Here is a 24,670-nt window from a genome sequence, read left to right as displayed (position 1 = left end):
GCCGCTCCGCGGCACGTGGGATCTTCCTGGACCGGGGCACGAACCCGCATCCCCTGCGTTGCCAGGCAGACTCTCAACCACTGCGCCACCAGGGAAGCCCTCCACTTCTTGATATATAGGGCTCTGGGGAGTGCTGGACCAATTCGCATAAGGATGCCAGAGGTCTTCTCACAGGGAAGCATTGGAAATCCAACCCCTGGTCACTGTGGTGTGAACTTAGAAAAATGTGGGTGGACTGGAGTAGCTCTGAGTGAAGTCCAATGGCAGGAGAAAGTCCAGAGGACTCAAAAGAGAGCTCAGCTGGAGGAGAAGGATGGGCTAGTAATCTGAGCTCAACATCAGGGTGAGGACAGAGACACATGGGACTTCAATCAGTTTTTCAGTCAAGGATCATGGTTTATTTAAGGAAAAATACCAACATGAAAGAGACACCAGTCCTCAGCCTCCAGCCTCACTACTGAGCATAGTATGGGCCTGCCTGTGGTTTATACTCTAGGGGTCTGTCCATCCGGTGGACAGGCATCCACCAGGATGCCCAAGACCAGTCTTCAACAGCGCCACCATGTGGCAGGGGCTAAAGCAACAGCACTAGGTGGGGTTTCAGCTTCCTTTCTCTCTGTTCCTGGAGTTTGGAAGCAGGACTAATCTGCTTTAGATCAAGTCCTCAGGGTTCCTGGATCAGTTCAGGAGAGTGGAGGCCCCTGGATGGATACCGAACTTCCTGCTAATGAATGCTTAAGATGAGCAATTAGTCAGAACATTAGGAGGGGTCTTATTGGTATCCTGAGCTGGTGAAGCAGTCATACAAGTTATAGAACAAGTCAGTTTTATCAACTCTGTCGCCAGTGACCACAACTATCTATGCTGACAAATACACACAGCAGAGTTCTTTTCTATAGCAGAAAATCTTCAAAATTAATAACAACAACAACAACAATTGCACACACATGCATGGCATGCTATAGTTTACGCAGCTCTTATCCATCCTCTTCTCTGAGCCTCACGCCAGCCCTGTGAGATAAGCAGGGCAGAGTAAAGGTCCCCAGGAAACTGAGGCTCAGAGGGGGATAGTGACTTGCCCATGGTCATCATAAAGTCAGCAAGGCCTGGTCCTGCCCCTGTTGTGGGGTGCCCAAGCTGCCTCCCAGGGATGCCAGATGCCACTTCCCTACCCTCCCTGCTTACAGCAGCATCAGGACCACTATGGCAATGACCATGAGGACTCCAGCCAGGATGCAAAGGCCCAGGAAGATGATGTCACTGGTGTCCTGGGCCACCATGGCCACGGGGCCCTCCAGTGCCTCTGCCTCGTCCCTGGGTGGTGCCTCCTGAAGGTGCTCTGCCGTGGCAGCATAGGGCCCAAGCCAGTGGGAGCCGGACAGCAGGTGGACAGAGGCCTCCTTTCGCCTCGGCTCACAGCGGACCTCGTATTCGTGGATATCCTCCTGCCCACCGGCTGAGAAGTCGATGTACAGCACGCTGACGATCACTGAAGTGTTATTTCTTCTCTGTGGGGGTCAAGGGGCACTTGCTCACACCTGAAGGGGCCAGGGCTGACCCTGTTCCCCTGGATATGTAGGCACTGAGTGCCAAGGGGGCACAACTCCAGAGCCTGGTTTCCAGTCCCAGCTTGGCTACTGACTCCCTTCCCACTCAGAGCCTGTGTCCCCACCTGTAAAAGAGGCACTACGACGGTGTCTGAAAAGACAATATATACTCGATGGGTCAGTGTTTGCTCTGGCTTGAAGGACGTGGGGTCTATGAAAGACAGTAACAGTAACAACAGGGACATTCGCCATGTTCCAGGCTCTGCATTTTAAGGGCATTATCTCATTTAATCCTCACAACAACATTCTCTTATTGGTACCATTAATATCCCCATTTGCCAGATAAGGAAAATGAGGCCCAGAGGTTAAATCCCTTGTCTGAGGTCACACAGCACACAGTTGACAGGGAACGTATTCTCTTCCAGATCTGCCTGATTCTTAACTGTGCTCTTAGCCATCACACCTCACTCAAACCAAAGACTGTAGAACCAAAGGGGAATTTCAGGACATCTAGTTCAATCTCCCTTCCTTGGCAATTTACAGATGTGGCTACTGAGGCCCCGCAAAGGCAGTAATCTGCCCAGAGCTAGATCCAGAAGCCGAGTCTCCTGCCTCCCAGTTAAATGCTCTGTCCCTGGTGTTACTTGACTTTCCTTATGGAATCGTTTTGCCCAATTATGTCTGCAGCAATTATGTGTCCCTGTGGTTGAGTGCTGTTCAGCCCAGTAGCACCACCCTGGGGTTGGGAAGAGCCATTGAGGAGTGTGATGTGGGAAGCCCGTCACACTTCTGCCCTCCCCACCCCCATGGATGAAGGAGGCAGGACTTAGGACGCCCTGAGACAGTGGAGTGTTTGGGCTGGGGACTGAGGGACAGCATTTTGACGGGCAGTCTGGTGTGGTCTGGATTGGGTGCTGCAGTGATGCTGGGCTACTCTCCCCACCCACCCCTAATCTAGCGCAGCCGTTACACTCCTCAGGCCGCCCAACTGCCCCTGTCCAGTCATGGCTCTTCTGAGCTGAGGCTTCTCTAAAATCCAAAGCTGCCCAGAACAGAGCAAACGGGCGTGACCTGCAGGAAGCTGCCATCGTTGGACACTGGGTGGTCCTTTTGGGGAAGGCAGTGAAGGGGAATCACGGATCTGGAGTTTCATGGACCAGATGACCTTGTGGGTCTCTCCCAACTCTGGGCTTCCCAAAAGCTCTGAGTCCGTGTCCCCAGAGGAGCCTCCTGCATTGTGCCCTCAGCCTGTCTACCACCACACCCTCTGAGGAGAACCGGTGTCCTGGACTTTTGTGACACAGAATCGGAAAAAGAAAGACAGAACCTGGGAGTGGAAGGGGACCCAGTGAAAGGGCCGAAGTGAATCCACATAATAAAGAAGGGAGGGAAAAATCACACAAAACAGGTGTGCGGGGAAGTTTCATGGGGTTTTGATGAGTGAGACTTGAGGAAGAAAGAAAGTCCACACGAATGTGGTGTTACGGTCATGAAATCAAGTCTCTGTGGTTCTTAAGAGATGCACAGACAGGCTGTCATGGCTTTTGGCCATTTGAACTGTGCATCTTTGAAAGCAACTCAATGCAGAGACTGGTCCTCATGGGTCTAGGACTTACAAGTGTTACACTAAGAATCCATGAGTCTGAGGCTCTCAGTTTTTATGTTTCCATGATATTGATGCCAAGATTCTATGATTATGTGATTATGAGACCTTGAGTGTCTGTGAGTTCTTTGTTCTAGATTTCATGATTCCTTTCTTCTGTGGTTCTCTGTCTCCATCATTTTATGACTCTATGGAACGTGGTTCGGCCCCCAGAGAAAACCCCAAGGGGATTTAGGGCATGCTGTAGAGGTGAGGGCAGATTATCCTGGCAGCTAAGACTGCCTCCCACTTCTCCTCTGCTCAGGTTAAAAGGATGATGGCCGCCAGGAGGCTGGGGAAGCAGAGGGTGGACTGGAGGGGCCAGAGGCATACATTCGGTTAATGGTGGGTGGTGGGGAAATACGGTTGCTGGAAAGCACGTGATTTCTGCCAAGACAGTCTAACGAATCCCCAGATTCGTCACCAAGGCTGGGGTGTTGTCCCCGATGGAGACCACTGTGCCTTCTCCGCCTTTCCCCTTCCCAACCTGTCCCTGAGAATCCAAACATCCAGGGTTCCTGGGCCACTACCAGGTGACTCTGAGGGCCCCAAGCCTGGGTTCTAGGCCTCCGAAATACAAGGCTAGTAGAAAAACCTCATTTGTACACCTCACTGCCTTTGGAGGGAGGCGGATCCTGTCTCTTGAGGGGCCCCTTTGTTTGGCGGAGCCCAGCGAGGGATTTGGATCGCAAGGTTGGGGAGGGGGTGGGCAGGAGGCAGCAGCCCTCAAACAGCTCTGTGCATTAGAGGGGTGGGGGCCGGGTGGCCCTGGGGAGCTCCAGGGGGGAGGGGGGGCAGCAGGAAGGCCCCCAGGAACAGTCAGTTCCCAGGACCTTGAGGGAGGGGCCTCCAGGAGGGGCTTTTGGCTGTCACCAGCTTGTGCAGCAGGACACGCCTTCTCTGTCTCCCCTGAGTTCTTTGCTGTGTCTACACTGAGCAAGTGTGTTTAGGTAAAATCAAGAGGGGCTGAGCTCTGCATCCAGGCTGTGGGGTGACGAGAGCCAGGAAGAGAAGCTGAATTCTCAGGCCTGGCATGTGCCTCTCCCCAGGGATCAGAGCCCCTCCCTCGTGCCCGCCCTCCTCCCCCAGCCCCTACCTGAGACTCAGTGCCGCAGGTGTCAAAGCGGGCCTGGATCCGGAAGTTGCTGCCGACTTCCTGAGCAGCGCAGCTCCGGCTGCCCAGGTAGACTTTGGTCCGTTCTAGCGGGGCCACTGCCTGCGCGGAGATCAGGATCTGGAAGTCCGTGCGGGAGCAGCTCACGTTCATGGGGACCACTGAGGATGGACGGGAGTGGGGAGCTGGAGGCCATGGGGGCAGGCGGTCTGACCCCCACCCTCTCCAAGCCCCTATCCAAAGGGTGGTGGATGGAAAACCGAGGCCCAGAGAGGGGATGGCTCTTAAGCAGTCCTACGAGGACGTTTTACACGCGTTACTCCATTTAACTCCATCAAACTACGAGTTCCAGGGCAGGCCCCCTGCCTACTTCTCAGCGCCCTCTGAGCCCAGAGCTTGGCAGGTGCAGCGAATGCTGAATAAATGACTGACTGACTGACTGACTGAATATTCTTAATCATAATGAAAGCTATTATTGGCTGATCATGTTTGCCATATACCAGGCAATTCATTCAATCATTTAAGAAGTATTTATGGCCCACTATGTGCAGGCGCTATTCTAAACACCAGATGCAGAAATGAAAAGAGAAAAACCAGCCACAAATGCCTACCCTCTTGGAGCTTACATTCTAGTTGAGTGAGGAGGCAGTAAATATGTAATATACACCTAAGCGTCAGAGTAGTCTGAAGGAAAATCAAGCAAAGAAGAAAGACGGGGAGCGGGGAGAGCAGAACGTGTGTGGGTAAGGGTTGCAGTGTCTGCAGTTTGAAAAGGGTGGTGAAGGAAGCCCCATTCTCCCTCCTCACGATGACGCCTTGAGGTGGACATGACTAAACGCATTTGAAAGTTTGGGAACCCGGAGCTCTGAGAGGTGAAATTGTCGGCAGTGGCTAAGCCAGGATTTTAATCATTGCGTCTGTAAGATCCCACAGTTCCTGGTCTCTCCACCTTATGTGGTGGCTCCCTGCAGCCCCTCCCAGCCAGGCCTGTGTGACTCTAAGTGTCTGGGCTCGTGCGAGCCTGTGTGTGCGTGCATGCGTGTGTGGACGGAGGCAGTGCTTGCTGGGGCAGGGGTGAGGGTAGGGAGAAGGAAGCTGGGTGGCTGGCAGGAGGAAAAGGAAAGAGCTGGTAGGCAGAGGCCTGGAAATCTCAACCCCTCTCCGGGAAACGCCTCAGACATATATCAGCCTCTGGTGTCTGGGCAGCCGGGGATTTATGGGCCCGCCGTCTCCCACGATGATCTTGGTGATGCTGAACTGTGTGTCACCCCTGATTGATGCCGAGGCTGTCCTCCAGCTGGGAGGCCGCCTGCAGCCTGGGCCACATCTGGAGCCTGGCCCAGCCCTAGTGCAGGGTCTGACCCTGGGCTCCCACAGCAATCGGGGAGGTGTCTCTGGAGGCACCAAAAGGAGAAGGAGCTTGTCCAAGATCACACACAGCTGGGAGAGGACCCAGGACCAGAAATAAGATCATCAGAGTAAAAGGGACTTCTCAGCTCCTTCAGTTGATATTTTCATTTTACTGAGACCCGCAGAGAGAAAGCGACTTGCCAGCTAGATGGGGCAGAGCCCCATGGCACCTGGCTCTCTGAGTGCACTCTGGGAAAGGGGTCGCTCTAACAGAGGGACAGCTCTCCTCCAGGTTTATGGATGGAGATAACTGAGTCCCACAGAGGGAGCGTCTGCCCAAGTCACTTTGCTGCCACTAGGTTGCTGCAGCTCTACCGTTTCCTTAACCATCCCTGGGCCCCCAAACTCCTCTTGCACATGGGTAAGGAAAGAGGAAGAAGGACTTCCCTGGTGGCATAGTGGTTAAGAATCCTCCTGCCAATGCAGGGGACACAGGTTTGAGCCCTGGTCCAAGAAGACCCCACGTTCTGCAGAGCAACTAAGCCCATGCACCCCAACTACTGAGCCTGCGCTCTAGAGCCCGCGAACCACAACTACTGAAGCCCGCATGCCTAGAGCCTGTGCTCCGCAACAAGAGAAGCCACTGCAGTGAGAAGCCTGCGCACTGCAACGAAGAGTAGCCCCCGCTCGCTGCAACTAGAGAAAGCCCGTGCGCAGCCACGAAGACCCAACACAGCCAAAAATAAATAGAAAGAAAGAAAGAAAGAAAGAAAGAAAGAAAGAAAGAAAGAAAGAAAGAAAGAAAGGAAGGAAGGAAGGAAGGAAGGAAGGAAGGAAGGAAGGAAGGAAGGAAGAAAAGAAAGAAAGAAAGAAAGAAAGAAAGAAAGAAAGAAAGAAAGAAAGAAAGAAAGAAAGGAAGGAAGGAAGAAAGAAAGAAAGAAAGAAAGGAAGAAAGAAAGAAGAGGAAAGCCTTTTTTTTTTTTGGTTGCACTGTGTGGCATGCAGGATCTTAGTTCCCTGACCAGGGATCAGACCTGCGCCCTCTGCATTGGGAGCACGGAGTATTAACTACTGGACCACCAGGGAAGTCCTGAGGAAAGATCTTTTGAATGCAGACCGGGACTGAGACACGTAAGGGAAAGAAATCCACACTCAGCAAGGATGCCCTCGGAGGCAGGCACTGTGACCTGTGTTACCTCATTTCATCTTAACGACCGCCTATCTAGAGCATCCGTCAACTCCTCCTACAGGTGAGCACCATTGGATGGTCAGTAAATGGCAGCATTTGGCTGAGGCCCCCGTCCGTCTGAGCTCAGTCCTGGGCCTCCTCCCCAGGCCCTGCTTAGCCACACAAAAGGCAAGGGTGTGAGTTCTAGCCTTGGCTGTGCCACCCACTACCCGCGTGACAGCAGTGAAAGTTTTCCTCTCTGCACCTCTGTTTCTGCACCTGCACAACAAGAGGCTCTAGCCTAGTCAGGCAGAGGGCAAAATGGGTCCAGAGCACAGGCATTTCTGGGACCGTGGCCCAGGGAAGGATGATGAGAGGAGGGGATAGATGATAGCTGCTGTCAGCTGGCAAATCTAACTGGCACTATGGAGGATGGAAAAGCTGAGTGCCAAGTTCCCTAGCCAGCTCTTCAGCTAGGCATGGCCATATGACCAAGTGCAAAATAATGAGAACAAGAAGAAGTCTTTTGAGGGCTTCCGAAAATGCTTTTACTTTCCTGATAAAGGAACATTTGTGGCTGGCACCTCCCCTACCTTCTTCCAGCCTTGAACATGGACATGATGCCTGGAGTTGTGGCAGCCATCTTGTGGTCATGAGGTCAAGAGACTCCCAGACATATCAGCTGGGGCACTGCTGAGTCCCTGAACCAATACAGCAGCTGCCTAGCTCTAGGCTTCTTGTGTAAGGAAACCAAAGGTCATTTTTTCAAACCACTGTCAGTCAGGACTTATGACTGTACAAGCAAGGTTGGTCAGCATCTCCATGATTATATCAATTGTTTTCCATAAATAGTATTACCATATCTTGTGTATTACCCCTGGATACAGAGGATTAATCATAGTACAAGAGAGGCCAGGGGCCCATGGAGGAAGGTGACAGATAGGGAGGAATTAGGAATTGTGGATTTAGAAGCTGGAAAAATAGGGCACTGTAATAGTGAAAATAAGCAAGGGCCACATTGATATAGCCTCAGAGGTCCCAGGACGGGAGTCCGCAGTGGTGCAGCCAACCGAGAGGTTGGTGAGATGGAGGAAGGAGGCTGCAAAGACCAGGAACCCCGGCCTCACCTTCCCCCACCAGCACGCCCATACCCTCAACCCCAGCTGACCTCCAATGTAGGCCACAGAGAAGCCCCTGCGGGTGGTGCTACGGTCTGTGTGCAGCAGAAGCAGGAGCTGGTTGTGACTCGAGGTGACCGGTGGTGGCAGGTGGTGGCCACACCAACTGCCCAGCAGGGGCGCCTCCTCGCTGGCCCCGTCAAAGGCTGCCAGATGGTCAAAGTCACAGGTCTTGGTCAGGCTGTTGGGCCCCTCCAGTTCCAGGTCCAGGAAGAACACTTTGACCCGGTAGCCAAGAGGCAGGCGGATGGTCCAGTGGCACCGGATGTGGTTGGGGTAGGAGCTGGGGTACTGTGGGCTGGAGAAGTTGCCCCGCACCGCCGTGTATACCTCCTGGCATTCTCCTGGGTTGGGGAGAGCAGGACAGAAGGAGCAATGGTGAGAAGGGTGGAGACCGTCACCCTCTGCAGCTACAGCTTGGGCAGTAGGCGCTATAGGGTCCTTAAACCACCCTGGCAGGTTGTGGACACCATGGCCAGAAAACCAGACAACTGATCCCAAAGCCTGCTTTAAACTGAAACTAGCTGAAAGCTGAGACTGTCATTCCAATTGGTAAACCATTTCATGAGTGTTGACCCTGATAGGAATTCAATAACAATGCCTAATACCTCTCCTCGCAGTTGAGTCCAACTTGGACTTGACAGACAAGGTGGTTCATGACCTGACCTTGCCCTTTTTCTCCCTGCCCCTCATCTAGCCCTACCTTCCAGCCTCACCAAATATTTCCTAGTAGTACAAGCACACAAATCCTCTCTGTCCTCCGTGCCTCTGCACATGCTCATCCCTCTGCTTGGAACACTCTTCCCTTTCTTCTGCCACTGGCTAACACCTTCAAAGCACTGCTCAATTCTCTCCTCCTCCAGGAAGTCATCCATGATTCTTACTGTTAGACAGCACAGATCACAGTGCATTGTCATTGTCTGTTTCCTTCTCTATCTCCTCCACTAGACAGTTTAATTCCCAAGGGTTCATTCATTCATTCATACAGACATTAATTGAATACCCTCTATGTAGCAGGTACAAAGATAAGTCCATAGGAACTCACAGTCAAGCAGAGGAAATCAGCATGCAAACCAGGTACAGAAGTGATGTGTTAGATCATCGCTATGAGAAAACTTCTCTAAGGAGTTGAAGGAAGGGAATAATTCTGAGTGAATCAAGGAGGCTTCCCAGAGGAGGTGACATGCTTGTGCCTTGGCATCGGCCAGACGGGAGAGGGTGTGCTAGAACATTTCAGGCAGAGAAAGAGCAGGAAGTGTTAGGCCCAGAGGCAGAAGAGTACGACCCCTCCCCACCCCGCCACAGGCGTGACGGGGAGGCAGGAGCCCGGCACACACAGGGCACTCAGCGTGCAGCTCCGGCCCTCCTACCTGAGAAGTAGTAGGCCTTGAAGCCCCGGCCCCCGATGTTAAAGTCAGACTTGAAGACCACCTGCAGCTCGTGGCCCAGCGACACGAGCGTGGGGGGCCTGGAGCTGCCGCAGTAGTGGTGCCCATGGGCGGGGCCGGGCCCCCCAAGCACAGCCACGTAGTCGTAGGTGCACTGCTCGCTGCCCTCCACCTGGAAGTCCACGAAGACCAGCTTGACGGTGGCGGGGCCAGAGGCTCGGATCACCCAGCGGCACTCCACATTGTTGGGGTAGTTGTTGGGGTGCTCGGGGCTGGTGAGGACCCCCGACAGGCCCGTCAGGACGCCACCACACACATCTGCAAGGGAGCCCGCTTGAACCAAACTTTCTCCCTCCCTGTGGCTCCCCCATCTCCTCCCTTGGGAAATGCCACGCCCACGGGTGTTCACGGGATTCTTGTCACCACCCACTGAGCGCTCGGTAAGTGACAGGCACAGGCCATCTTTCTAGGCCATCACCATAACCCCATGAGGAACGCACGGTGGTTTCCCCCATTTTACAGCTGAGAGACTGGAGGCAGAGAGAAGTTAAATAACTTACCTGTGTGAGTTGGGCTTCACCTAGACTGAGCCCGAGACAAGGATTTGAGCCCAAGTTGTTTATCTGGGAGAGACAGAGGACCGCAGATGGGCAGCGAGGGAGAGAGGGTGGGGGAGCGGGGGCATTCCCCAGAATCGAGGCTGAGGGCCGCTGGGGGTAGAGGTGACCTGCCAAAGCTTCGGAAAAAGCCCTGAAGCAAAGAGATGTGGAGATTGGCAAGAGCCATTGCAGTGGCAAGGCCCCAAGGGACAGGGCAGGACCCTGACAGCAGGTCACCCCCTGGTATCGGGGAGGGCAGGATTTGACTAACTTCAGAGTCTGTGCACTTGACCTTATCAGTCTCACTGTCCCCTCCTACCAGGCTAGTGGAGCATAGAGGCTGAGGTACCTGAGACCAGGAACATTATCAAATCTCCCAAAAAGATGAAGAAACTGAGGCTTAGAGGGAGGATCTAAAGGAGTAGAGATGGGCTTGACGTCTGAAGACAGGTCTCCTCTCAGCTCAGTCTTCTATTGCTGTGTGACCGTGGACAAGTAACTCAGCCTCTCTGAGCCTCATGGGAATATTAGAAATCATAAGACCTGTTCAGACGGATCCACCAGGCTCAGACGCATGCAGAGTTTAATAAGTTTCTGGCGAAAGCCCTTTAGAACCCAGTGTAGCCAGTACAACTGGGAGCTAGGTGATAATGAATGCCAGGACTAGCTGGAGGCCACCAGCAGGGAGGGGCACACTTGGTTGTGTCTCCTGAGACTCCAGAATCCCACTCCGTGGCATGGCTGTGTGAACGGAGCACTGTGCTGGGCGGCTCAGGCCTTGACCTCTTGTCCCAGTTTCCCCTTCCCAGATGTGTGACCTTGGGAAGGCACACTCCCTCTCTGGTCTCAGGTGTATTGTTTGTCAAATGAGAGGGCAGGTTTTGACAGTCTGTGAGATCCCGTCTGCTGTCAATACCCTTAGCAGAGACTTTCAAAAACGTGTTCTGGGGCTCCACGGTAACCCCAGGGCATCTATTTGCAGACATCTGGTGTAAATGTCCTTCTTTTTCTGTATTCAAACTATTTTTTAATTCAATGAAAGATAGCATCCACAGTCACATATCTTATATGTAAAAATTTAACTAATCGGAGGCCATCAATATTTACTTATGTTTTCAATGATTGGCTTATAATAAGTAAACGTTAAAAATATGAACTTATAAATGCTTACAACAAAAATGCTGCCTTTGGGACTTCCGTGGTGGTGCAGTGGTTAAGAAGCCGCCTGCCAATGCAGGGCACACGGGTTTGATCCCTGATCTGGGAAGATCCCAAATGCCACGGAGCAACTAAGCCCGTGTGCCACAACTACTGAGCTGTCGCACTACAACTATTGAACCCTTGTGCCACAACTACTGAAGCCCATATGTCTAGAGCCTGTGCTCCACAACAACAGAAACCACCGCAATGAGAAGCCCACGTACCGCAAAGAAGAGTAGCCCCTGCTCACCACAACTAGAGAAAGGCCACGCACAGCAACGATGACCCAATGCAGCCATAAATAAATAAATAAAATTTATTTTTTTTAAATGCTGCCTTTATCTCTTTTACATATCAGGGATTAACATAGGGTTCCATTTGATACAAGGGTACTCCTGTTTTAAAAAATATTGGAAAACATTGCACATGGTAGTATAACTTTGATACCCTAAGAGTCTAAAAATCTAGGGATCTAAAACTCCACTGCTATGATTAGATCGGTCTGTGGTTCTTGTGTTTTACCATTCTCCAATGCTATGCCTCCAAAGCCAGTGGGAGCTGGTGTCTGGCTTTGGAGGCATAGAACTGTGTGCACCCTCGCCCCGGCCCTGATTGCTGTTGGTGAACCCTGCGCACCAGGAGCCTCTGTGGAGCCTATTGCTTGAGCTGTGGTGAGGAAGGCCTTTGGTTTTGGCCTTGGGAGAAGGTAGGAGGTCTGAGTCTGTGCAGAGAAGCCTGAGGAAAGAGGAATGAGTCAAGGAGAAAGAAAGGCAAGGAGGGTGAAGCCTCTGCTCCCCTCACTAGCCTGAGGGGTAGGCTCCAAGCCTGGCTGGGGGAGGGAGGGGTTAGGGATCACTATATAGGAGGCGAGCTCAGGAAAGGCTTTGGGAGGGAGAGCGTCACCAGCTCCACGCAGACGCTCATGCACCTTCCACTCCGAGGACATGATGGGGAGGGGGAGAGAATCCTGTGCCCGTGACATGAGATGCCACAGAGGGATCAGCAGCAGTGGCAGCACGGTGTCCCCTCTGGTGTCCCCTCCAGTGTCCTGATGTCATGTATGGGGTGAGAAGGACAAGGATAGGAGAGCGCGAGAGGCCTCATTCCTGAGCACAGTGAGACCCTCCGAGGACTCCCGGAATAACGGAGGGATACGTGGGGAGTGTTGCAATGAAGGTGGGAACACACAACCACCAAGACTACCAACAGAAAAAAAACCCACTACCAACAGAGGCTGCCTTTGTCCCATGAGCTATGAGAGCAGGGGCATCCAGGTTACAGAGCAGCCTACACGCTAAGATGCTGAGACCCTGCCCGTCACCTCACCCCACCGCCTGCCCCCCATCCCCACCCAGGGCCACCCTCTCCACTGCCAAATCCCCCTTGCCTTTCTGGTAGCCTGCAGAAAAGCCTCGGCTGGCCACGTGCTTGTCTGAGTGGAAGACCACAGACATGACGTTCCAGGAGGAGGCGAAGGGCGGTGGGGGCACCTGGCCGCAGAACCTCCCCAGCAGGTTGCCCTGGTCTCCGGAGGCCCCGTTGTAGATCTCCAGGAAGTCGAAGCTGCAGGTGTCATGGTACTCCAGGTCGAAGGCGTGGAAGGTGAGCAGCACGGAGGAGCCCTCAGCTACCACAATCAGCCAGATGCACTCCGTGTTGTAGGGGTAGAGCCTGGGGAAGTTGGGGCTGGAGAAGTTTCCAGAAGGTGCTGAGAGCACACCCCCACATTTGACACCTGTGGCGAGAGGCAAGAATGTCTCAGAGTCAGCCCTGGGGTCGTGGGTAGTGGCCCAGCTCCAAAGCGGGTTCTTTGGGATGGGATGGGTTCTTTGGGATGGGATGAGGGAGCATGAGGTCATGGCCCTAAGTCAATTCATTTATTCATGTAGCTGTTCATTCATTTACTTATTCTTCAAATACTTGCCAAACATTCTTTTATTCATTCAAGAAATATTGTTTGAGTGCTAAGCATTGTTTTAGGCGCTGGGGTTACAGCAGGAACAAATAGACTAAAATTCTGGTGGGGAAGACAAACAATAAAGATAATAAGGAAAATATAGAGCATATTAACTAGTGATAAGTGATCTGGAGAAAAATAAAGCAGGGAAAGGAGACAAGAAGTGTCAGGTGGGACTATAACTTTAGGCAACTGCTAGGCACTAGAGGTGTGCACTGGGGAATTCGAAAATTAAAAATAACATTACCTGCTGCCATCCTGAGTGAAAATGTGCACAGAGTACTACAAAGTTAAAACTACATTCTTTTTATTATTATTATTATTTATTTATATTTTTGGCTGCATTGGGTCTTTGTTGCCGCGCACGGGCTTTTTCTAGTTACGGCGAGCAGGGGCTACTCTTTGTTGCAGTATGCGGGCTTCTCATTGCAGTGTCTTCTTTTGTTGCAGAACCCGAGCTCTAGGCGCGCAGGCTTCAGTAGTTGCTGCACGTGGGCTCAGTAGTTGTGGCTCACGGGCTCTAGAGCTCAGGCTCAGTAGTTATGGCATGCGGGATTAGTTGGTCCGTGACATGTGGGATCTTCCTGGACCAGGGTTCGAACCTGTGTCCCCTGCATTGGCAGGCAGATTCTTAACCACTGCGCCACCAAGGAAGTCCCCAAAACTACATTCTTATATGTACATATTTGCTTATATTTTGAAAACAATGGAAGGAAACTAATAAAAATTGTTCTCTGACACAGGAAGATGTAATCCAAGGGGAGGAAACAGGCGCGACTGCTAGACCTCTTTAAACGCAATTTATTTGATAATTTTAACTTTATAATCATAAGTAATTTTTAATATAATTTTTAAATTATCAAAAATATTTAAGTAACCCATATGCCAAACTAAAACAAATAAGCTTAACTATATGTCAAGTTGGAGGCACATTCACAGGGGAAAAATGATTTCAAACGATGTTGAAATACAGTATTTTGACTGTACCTTCCTAGTGGAATAGATCCCAAGAACAAAATGAAACACAAAGAAATATTAACCTATATTCAGTAGACTTACTATTAGTGGTAATAGTGAATACTGTTATTTTACAATATTTTAAATATTGGAGTAAAGGAAGTATGTTAATGTCAATAGAAACTAAGATTTGCAGTGTAAGAGGAGAGTGATACAAGTATAGAATTAAAAAACTAAGCAGAACTCTTGAGATCCTTAATTTGAATTGAAAACATCAGTACGAATTTGATTTATTTTTATTTCTAAAAATATTAATTTCCTAGCTTTGTTCATTAAAAACCCTAAAAGTGGGGCTTCCCTGGTGGTGCAATGGTTGAGAGTCTGCCTGCCGATGCAGGGGACACGGGTTCGTGCCCCGGTCCGGGAGGATCCTGCATGCCGCAGAGTGGCTGGGCCCGTGAGCCATGGCTGCTGAGCCTGCATGTCCAGAGCCTATGCTCTGCAACGGGAGAGGCCACAACAGTGAGGGGCCTGCGTACCGAAAAAAAAAAAAAACCCTAAAAGCAATGATATCCTGGTAGTATTTGTACCACTTGGACTTAGATTAGGATTATTATGTCCAACTAAATTAGCTTAGGATCGTTATGTCTAACTAAAATGAAGCAGGGCTCCTTAAAGAAATAGTTAGTCTAGGGCAGTAAATATACAAAATACACTTGGGATATCTTGTCACACCAGAAAGTAAAGAAACTATTGGAACTGCTGGGATTGTGTCAAAAGACACAGAAACCTTCTTGAAGGGGCTCCCACTGGCTAAAGAAGGTATAATTTGAGCTTCAAAAAAATTTATTGCAGGGACTTACCTGCGGTTCAGTGGTTAAGACTCTGTGCTTCCAATGCAGGGGGCGCAAGCTCGATCCCTGGTTGGGAACTAAGAGCCCACATGCCGCCGGGAGTGGCCAAAAAAAAAAATTTATTGCAGTGGGTTGAAACCCATCAAATATATAAAAATGAATGAATTCATAATACAACTAAAAGAAACTAAAAAGGAGCTTATTGATTTCCTTTAGAGATTGCTCGGGCATGAACTCGTTTTCTTCTTGCTACATGAAGAAAGAATTAAGCACTTACTTTGCCTTTCCTGTTACAAACTATATATATCAGGATAACCAAATAGCTGATGAAGAAAAATTGTTATTTAAAGAAGACTACAGAAAGAATAACAACATTAGAAAAACATAACTTTGCAAACCTTAATGGAATCATCATTATCGTTGTCTGTTCTAATCACTGAGAAAAAAGGTAAATGATGAGAGATAAAACCTAGTTGGTTGAGTAGGTAAATATTTTCTGTAAAATTCTTTCACCTTTGCTAATGTTTGTAAATTTTTATAATTAAAAAATGCCAAAAAAGTTACCTTTATAGGGAACTTTATAATAGATGGATCAGGCTAACAACCCCTGAACTCACTGACCAATCTCAACGTCAAAGTGAAACACTGAATAATCGGTGCCCTAATGAAACACCTGTAACATCTTCTTGGGGGGAATAAAAGGAACCTTAATCTAATGGAGTCTCTGGATCTGTCTATAAGTTAGAGTGACTATGGAAGCTAGAGGAACAATCTAAATGACACCGTGAGGACACATTCAGTCAAGCCCAGAGTGTGGGAAATTCTAATGACCCAGGTGCTTCAACAGTAAATAAGGTGGGGGGGGGGAGACACAACTGTTATATTAAAAAAGACTCAACTAGAAGAAAACATAGGAGGTAAGCTCCTTGACGTTGGTCTTGGCAATAATTTTTTGGATTTGACACCAAAGGCAACAAAAGCAAAAATAAACAAGTGGGACTACATTGAATGAAAAGCTCTGCACAGCGAAGGAAACCATCAATAGCGACTTCCCTGGTGGCGCAGTGGTTAAGAATCTGCCTGCCAATGCAGGGGACAGGGGTTCTGAGCCCTGGTCCAGGAAGATCCCACGGGCCAAGGAGCAACTAAGCTGGTGTGTCACAACTCCTGAGACTGTGCTCTAGAGCCCGTGAGCCACAACTACTGAGCCTGAAAGCCACAACTACTGAAGCCTGCGCACCTAGAGCCCCTGCTCCACAACAAGAGAAGCCACTGCAGTGAGAAGTCCGCGCACCTCAACAAAGAGTAGACCCTGCTCGCCGCAACTAGAGAAAAGCCCATGCGCAGCAGAGAAGACCCAACACAGACAAAAGTAAATAAATATAAAGAGGAAGGCTTTCAACTTCTCCATTAAAAAAAAAAAAATGAGTAGAGGACTTCTCTGGTGGCACAGTGGTTAAGAATCTGTCTGCCAATGCAGGGAACATGGGTTCGAGCCCTGGCGCAGGAAGATCCCACATGCCGCAGAGCAACTAATCCCATGCTCTACAACTACTGAGCCTATGCTCTAGAGCCTGCGAGCCACAACTACTGAGTCCATGTGCTGCAACTACTGAAGCCCGCATGCCTAGAGCCCATGCCCCGCAACAAGAGAAGCCTGTGCACTGCAACGAAGAGTACCCCCACTCGCCGCAACTAGAGAAAGGCCGTGCAGCAACGAAGACCCAACGCAGCCAAAAATAATAAATAAATAAAATAAAATAAATTTAAAAATGTAAAATAAAAATAAAATGAGTAGAGAAACTGAATAGGCAGTTTTCCAAAGAAGGCATACAGATGGCTAACAGGTACATGAAAAGGTGCTCAACATCATTAATCATCAAGGAAATGCAAATCGAAACCTCAGTGAGATATCACCTCCCATCTGTTAGGATGGCTATTATGTAAAAGACAAGAGAGTAACAAGTGTTGACAACGATGTGGAGAAAAAGGAACCTTTGTGCACAGTTGGTTGGAATGCAAACTGGTGCAGCCTCTATGACAAACGATATGGAGGCTTCTCAAAAAATTAAAAATAGAACTCCATATGATCCAGCAATTCTACTTTGGGTATATTTCAAAGGAAATGGAAACAGGGTATCAAAGAGTTATCTGCATTCCCATCTTCATTGCAGAATTATTCACAATAGCTGAGATATGGAAACAACCTAAGTGTCCATCAACAGATGAATGGAGATACATATGACATGGAATATTATTCAGCCTTGAAAAAGGCTGCTATTTGCAGCAACATAGATAGACCTTGAGGGCATGATGCTAAGTGAAATAAGCCAGACAGAGAAAGACGAATACTGCATGGTATCACTTATATGTGGAATTTAAAGCGTCAAACTCATAGAAACAGAGAGTAGAAAAGTGGTTGCCAGGGGAGAAGTCGATTAAAAAAGAGAGAGAGAAACTGAGAGAGAGAGAGAGAGTGAGGGAGGGAGACTTGAGTCAAATATCAACCAAAAGCAATGTGTGGACCTTGTCTGGATTCTGAGTTGAAAAAAAAAATCGCAATGGGATTTTTTTTTTTTTTTGCCGTAATGGGGAAAATTGAACATGAACTGAGTATTAGATAAAATTAAAGAATTATTATATCATTATAAAAATATTGGGAATATCTATCTATCTATATATATCTGTTACATATACTCTGAAATATTTATGGGTGAAATAGTGTGATATCTGAGATTGTCTTTAAGTTTCTCTGATCTGCCCCCCTAAAATGGGGGTAGGGGTAGGATAGAAGAGCCAAGAAAGGCAGAATGTTGATAACTGTTGAAGATGGTTGATGGAGACATTGGGATTTATTATACTATTTTCTCCACTTTGTGTGTGAAAATTTTCATAGTTAAAAGTTGAAAAAAATGACCTTCTCGGTGCTTTCCCCAACCATCATATTTACAACTGAAATCCTCTCTCCATCCCTGTACCCCTTCTCTCCCTTTTCTGCTTTATTTTCTCCATAGCACCCATCACTGTCAAATGTACTACTTATTTCCTTATTTGTTTGGTTCACTGCCAAGTCTCTCTCCACAAAACTGTAAGCTCTATGAGAGCAGGGATTCTCGTCTGTTTTATTCTCTGCTGTCTCCCAAGCACCTAGAAGAGCTCCTGGTACAAAGCAGGTGCTCAGTGTATAGTTGCTGAGTGAATGAATCAGTGAACAATCTTATATCATCCTCACAATATCCCCATAAAATAGGCAGCGCAGGTGTTATTGACTCCATTTAACAGATGAGAAAACTGAGGCCCGAAAAGGGAGGTTACTGCTGTAGCTGACATCTCCTGTTTTGTTCCACCCAGCCCTCATTCCTTCACCTCTTGCAAGAACATGCCCTCAATTTTAGACACTGCTCCCTTCCCTTGCCTCCATGTGGTGACCCTCCCTCATCTTTCCCAGGCCCACAGGAGGACGCAGGATCCTAGCTGGGCAATCCTGGGGCCCTCAGCACTGCCACAGCGACTGGCCTGTGGGGTGCGCCTGTGCCACCAGAGTCCTGCTGCTGAGTGCCTGGATGAGAACCCTTTCCTCCCTGGTACCTAAGCTGGGAGTGAGAGCCCTGGGTGGACCCCGCTCAGGGCCCATTGAGAGAGCTTGTCGGCAAGAACCATGTGAAAAGAGGAAATGTCCCAGAACCCAAGCTGCCCAGCTCAGCTATACTCCCGCCTCCCTGGCACCAGCCACTGCATTTCTCTTCTTGCTTAAATTCATCCAGATTAGATTTCTGTCCCTTGCAACCAGAAGCATCCTGAAGAATATACTTAACCGAAGTTCCCGTAAGAGACACATTTGCCAAGCATGTGCCCTGTACAGGCCTGTGCTGACTCATAACGGGCCCCTTCCTGGGGAGTTCCCAGTTGTGGGGTAAGATGGGGGGAGTTAGGCAAATGAGACAAAGCCATGTGGCGTGATTGTGCTGGGGCCACAGGGGCTCTGGGGTCCAGAGGGAGCGGGGGCGGTCTTGCCAGGGCCAGCACTGTTGGGGGAGGGACACAGGGGAGTTGATGTTTGAGTTTGGCTAGAAGGAGCAAGAAGGCTTTGTGAGTTGGGGAAGATCTGGAGGGAGGAAATGGCATGAATAAAGGCTCAGACTCACAATCACTTAGCCTACCTGAGCCTCAGTCACGCATCTGTGAAATGGGGATAATGACCTTGCTGGGCGGCTGTGAACACGGATGAGAGAAAGCAGTGCAGAGGCTACAAGATGCACACCCAGCTCACATCAGGGCTCCCTGCCTGGCCCTGGGGACAGGCCAGGGAGGGAGCAATGTCTGATTCATGCCTCTATGGCAAGAGGACAGAGGGACATCCTGTTCATTGCCTGTCCTTGTCCTTCCCCCAGCCTTGCCCACTGGACGGGAAAAGCCGTGAGAAGGTTGGAGCAGAACTCCTGGTGGCCCAGGAGGCCCTGGGTCCCAGCACAAGTAGAGGCCTTGTCCGGCAGGCACCCTGAACTCCAGGGTCACCCCAAGGCCACTGAAGCCCCAGTGGCTAGAAATGGGAACAGTTAGCTTCTCCCACCACCCAGGCATGGGGTGAGACACCTGGGTGCCCAGGCCATCTCTGCCACCAACTAGGTGACTGGAAAGTTACGTGTCCTTCCTGAGCCCCCCTTGAACCTGCAGGAAGACAAGGCACTGGCAACCGCTGGCTGAGCCCCCGCTACACACACACCCCTTGAAGACGGCCCTGGCTTCCCAGACAGGCACACAGTGCTCAGAGGGCTGGAGCGGCACAAAGCGACCCGGGACCAGGGTGCCAACAGAGGGTTCTAAGATCCCCAAGGAGGGAGTTTCTGAGGCTGATGAAGGGATACGGAAGTCTTCCTGGAGGAGGTGGTGTTTGACCTGAGCTTCATGGATGAGCCAGATGTTCTCAGGTAGAAAAAGAGAAAAGGGACCTTCCAGGCAGAGGGCACAGCGGGTGAAAGCCCTGAGGGTGAAGCATCTCCAGGAGGGGGTGTGATCCTCTGCCAGAGTATGGGATGCCCGAGGGACTCTGGGAACCGAGGTTGGATGTTATAGAGAGATTGGAGCCAAACCTGGGAAGGCACTGAATGCCTTTGATTTCACTTGGCTGGCGATGGGAAAGTACAGCAGGCCCTCAGGAGGAAAATAAGGACTCATTCCAACAACAAATCTTTAATCGTTCTCTGAGCCATTCCCTTCGTCCTTGGTAAACATGTAATCTTGGACAGGTTACTTAACCTCCCTCTTCCTCAGTTTCCTCCTCTGTAAAAAGGAGGACTAATACCCACTTTGAAGCTGGTTGTGAAGATTAAATGCATTCATACATGGAAAGCACCCAGCACACAGTGGGCACTTGATAAATATCGTCTTTCCCCATCTCAGAAGCAATACATCTTCAACTCGGCCAACTGCCCCCAAAAGGGCCTTCTGCTTTCTGGCCTTCCACATGGAAACCTCCTGAGACCCCGCTGCTACCTGCCACCCCTCTGCCCCCCTCCAGGTTTCCTGCCTGTCCCCAGCAGCTCCTACCTTCCATGGCTTGGGCCCTGGGGACTGGGCTCAGCAGTGTCACTGCCAGCAGCAGACAGAACTCCAGCTCTGCCAGCATCTCCTCGCTGGGGGCCCCGCAGGTCTGCCGAGCTTGGGGCAGGCCAGGACCTGAGGGTCTGGAGCAGGGGAAAGAGAGGTGAGGCTGAAAGGGCCTCCAAGTTAATGGTGGTGTGAATAATTCATCAGCACCTTGAATTAGTAAGCTGATCCCCAGGTGCTTCCCTCACTCCACCCTAAGGTGACGGATCTAGTGTCACCAGGTTGACACTTCGGAGGTCTGCACTGGCCACACTGGATGGGGAAGGGAAGCAACTTAGGGCTGGGAGGGAATTTGGTGGTGGAGAAAGGGCACGAGTTTGGGGGCTAGGCAGACCTGAGATCATCTCCCGTCAGCCTCCAATTGGCCAGGTGACCTTGAACAAGTCATCCAACTCCTCTAGGTCATCTGTCCAGTGGTACCATTCCGCCCTGCCTCTAGCGCTACTGTGGAAATGAAATGTGGTAACATACGCTAAAGCACACAGTGAGCGCTTGCTCTAGGTTTCCCTATCCCCCACCGATGGGGGAGTGGGACAGCATCCCTCAGACATGCTTAGATGAGCTCAGAGGGAGAGCGAAGGGAAGAATGCAGCAGGGACAACAGAATGGGAAAATCGTATAGGATAACTCCTAATGCGGTCATGGATCTGGGCCATAGTGTAAATTCTGGCCAAGGATATTAAATGTTCACCTTTTTATTGATCCACAAACCTGGCTTGAACATCACTATGTGCCAGGCCCTGTGCTAGGAGCTGGGCGGCAGCAATACCCTCAGGGGCGCCATGTCCAACAGGAAACAGGATCTTTCAATTTCCTCTAGGAGCCCTATTTGGTTCAGTCCGGCCCAAGGCTCATTTCCTAAGCTCCTTCTCTGTGCAGAGCCTGCACCAGGCACAGGGCATCTGAGGTGAACATGGCATGTTCCTGCCTCCCAGTGAGGAGTCTGGGCTCTGGCTTGACAGACAAGGGCTGAATCCAGGCTCTACCCGTCACTGCTGGGCTGCGGGGGCCTCTCTGAGGCCCAGTCTCCTGGACCACGACAGGAGAGCAGTGCAGTGCCTGCAGTTTGTGGAGAGGATTAGATGAGATAATGTAGGGGAAGCCCAAGCCAGTGCCTGGCTCAGTACATAGGAGGAGTTTTATTGACCTCTGAGGAGCTCAGACATCCATCTTCCAGACCACGTGTTGCCTCTGGCCCAACCTTTTGTCAGGAGGTCCCCAGGGAGCCCTTTGCTGCCAGCATGGGAGGGAGGCCACCTGGAAGGTGTTCAACCAAGAGCATCGGGAATGGTCAGGCCTGAGGGATTGGCTTACCGGTGGGGCCTGATTGGCAGGAACAGAGAGGTTCTGTGTCCTGAGCCGTCTGAGGGGACTGGAGCTTTTATTAAACACCTACTGTGTGTATGAGTAAGGGCGCTAACCCAGCGCCTGCTGAGTACTGGGCACGGTGCTGAGCCTCCCAGACCTGTGCTTGTGTCCCCCCAGTCTCAGAGGCACATATCGGACTCTCCATCTTGCAGAGGAGGAAGCTGAAGTGCAGAGGGTTTAAGCCACTGTCGTGGGTTGAGTTGCTTCACAAGAAGACCCTGTGGCAGGGAGTTGAGGACAAGGCGTTTATCCGGGAGGTGATCCCCGGAAGCACAGGTAGGGGATGGGGGCAGGGAGAGGGTAGTGAGAAGAAGCCGATTCAGAGTATGTTAGCCAGCGGCTGACCACCGTGGGCAACCGAGGCTCCACCCCCAAGGGCACCTCTGGGAGATGGTGTTTCAGGCAGGAGGAGGCAGCGTGTTTGTCCACCACTGCCAGCTGCCCCTGGGGGACGGCCGCTCGAGGCCATCCTCTCCCAGGCATTTCCAACCTGCCTGTGAATGCCCCAGTGTCCAGGGGTCGCAGCAGAAGCTTGGGAATGGTGAAGGCCACAGGGCGTGGGCAGGGCTGTGACAGCATCCACTTGTTACCCCCTGAATCCCTCCTCTGTTATGTGTTTGTCCCACCCCTGGAACAAGCGCCTCTCTCCCTGCCCGCCCATGAAGCTCCAGTCTCCTTTCCCTGCCGTTCTCCCCGCCCCGCCTCGCATATTCCTCACCCCATCTTCCCCCTTGGGCTGAGATTCCAGGCTCAGGGTCATCCTGCCCTCCCTTCATGACATCTGCTGGACAAGCCCCTCTGGCCACACTCTCCGCCAGGTGTCTGGACCTCTGGGCGCTGCTGGGCAGAGTCCCGTCACCATGTAGTCAGCATTAGCACCCATTGTTCATGGTCTCCAGCCTCGTCTAGGGTCTCAGCTCCGCCCCCCAGCCTTTCCATGTTTCCCCAGGTGATTCTCTCTGTGACTCTCCACAGACACCATCCCAGGCGGTCACCAGTCTCCCCGAGACAGTGCATCCCCACGTCTCCTGCAGATGACCCCCTCCCTTCCCGTGGAGGGAAAAAGGGAAACAGTAAAGCAGGAGCCCCTTCACCTTACAGACCTCACCTTATGCTCATACATCCCTCCCCGCAGCCTCTGGGGAAGGTGTTCCCACCTCCTGTCCGAGGCCAATCCCTCCAACCTGTGCCGGGAGCCCAGCCCTCCCACTGCTTTGGGCACCTAGCTCTCCAGTAGCTCTCGCCTCCCCCGTATCCTTACAGCCTCTCCTGCCCAGCTGGCGTTCTCCATCCACAGTTAAGCGCATGCAGGTCTCCCTACCGTGGCTGGGGATACAAACCGTTTCCATGAGCCTGTGTTTCCCTCCAGCTCTCACCCTACCCAGCTGCTGGCTTTCACTGCCAGGCTTCTTGAGAGCAGTGTCTACACTTCTCTCTTCCATTTCTCCCCTCCTCTCCCTCTTCCAAGGTTTGCTGGGCTGCATTCCCCCGCTGCAGTCAAACTATGTGTCCTGGTCACCAACAATTTCTGGTCACTAGGTCCCACCAGTGTTCCCCCTTTCTCCTAAATAAACCATGTGCTTTCAAATCCTGTCTCAAGGTCTGCTTTTGGGAGAGCCCAAACTGGGATGCACACCCACTCCTAGAACATCACTGGCAAGAGGAGGTTAGCATGATTCATCCCCAAAGATCAGGCATTTCACTTCCACAGTGCTCCAGAATTTGGGTTAGCAAGAGCAAGGATGGCCGTTGGGCTGGCAACCACCATAGTGCCCCTCGGGTCCCCCACAGCTCCCAGATGAACTTATCGCCGCCCCTCCCCCAAACTTGCTTCTCCCTCGGGTTTCCTATTCAAGGTGGCGGCACAACCAACCCACCAAGCCAGAAACGACGCAGGAGCTGCCTCAACTTCCCCTCATCCCCATATTGGCAGTCACACTTGAGTCTGGTCACCACTCTAGGCTCTGACACAACTTCTGAAACCATCACTACCCCTTCCCCATCTCACCGGCCTGCGTGTCTCCGCTCTTGCCTGTTCCTTGCCCACCCCACCTACTCTCTACTCTGATCTTTCTAAAATGCTAATCTGACCATGTCAGCCCTCTGCTCAGGATAAAATCCAGAGTTCTCTGCTTGGCATTCATGCCTCTTCAGGACACCCCCCGCCCTCCCACACATGGAGCACATCTCAGACTTTGTCCCCATCCTGAGCGTCACATCCCAGCTACCTGTATCTGTCTCACTTCTCCTACACACCGTGCCCTGAGCCTGGATTGCCTTTCTTTCTGCTCTATCTTCCCTTGACAGACTCTTACTCATCCTTCAAAACACTGTCACCTCCTCCAGGGAGTCATCCTGACCCCACCCCAAGCTGGGAGTGTGCCCCTCCCTGCGTGCACCTCTAGCACAGAGAGGACAACCCGTGCTCTGGCCGCCTGGTTTTTCTGTGAATACCCTCCATCTACTTGGGTTTTCATCCCACCGCCCAGCACAAGCTTCACCCAGAGCACATCCTTTCGTCGTCTCCGTCCCACTGCACGTCCTCCCCCAGCACATGCTAAGTGCTCAGCAGCCATTCATAGATTGAACTGCTCAAGGACACACAGCTAGGAAGTGTCCTTGTCTATTTGAGCCCATGTTCCTCTATGCCAAAGCGTATGCTTTTAACCCCGCCCAGTGGAGTGGCAGGGTGGTCTGGTGTTGTGGTTAAGCCCAGAGCCCCTAGAACCCGGACCATATGG

General features: G+C 51.1%; 1 protein-coding gene across 1 annotated transcript; it reads right to left on the bottom strand.

Annotated features, from left to right (window-relative positions):
* Positions 1 to 893: 893 nt before the first annotated feature.
* CDCP2 (CUB domain containing protein 2) lies at positions 894 to 22,653 on the bottom strand. Its single transcript, XM_060142583.1, has 7 exons — positions 22,648 to 22,653; positions 20,502 to 20,638; positions 12,574 to 12,921; positions 9,370 to 9,705; positions 7,990 to 8,343; positions 4,286 to 4,464; positions 894 to 1,508 (listed from the first exon to the last, which is right to left on the bottom strand). Exons 1-7 carry the CDS (start codon positions 22,650 to 22,652, stop codon positions 1,182 to 1,184), a joined length of 1,686 nt encoding a protein of 561 aa, XP_059998566.1. The 5' UTR covers position 22,653; the 3' UTR covers positions 894 to 1,181.
* Between the last annotated feature and the right edge of the window lie 2,017 nt (positions 22,654 to 24,670).

The sequence above is a fragment of the Lagenorhynchus albirostris genome, chromosome 2 (genome assembly GCF_949774975.1).
Source record: "Lagenorhynchus albirostris chromosome 2, mLagAlb1.1, whole genome shotgun sequence".
Taxonomy (NCBI): domain Eukaryota; kingdom Metazoa; phylum Chordata; class Mammalia; order Artiodactyla; family Delphinidae; genus Lagenorhynchus; species Lagenorhynchus albirostris.
Note: the sequence above shows the minus strand (reverse complement) of the source record. Positions and strands in the feature narration are given on the sequence as shown.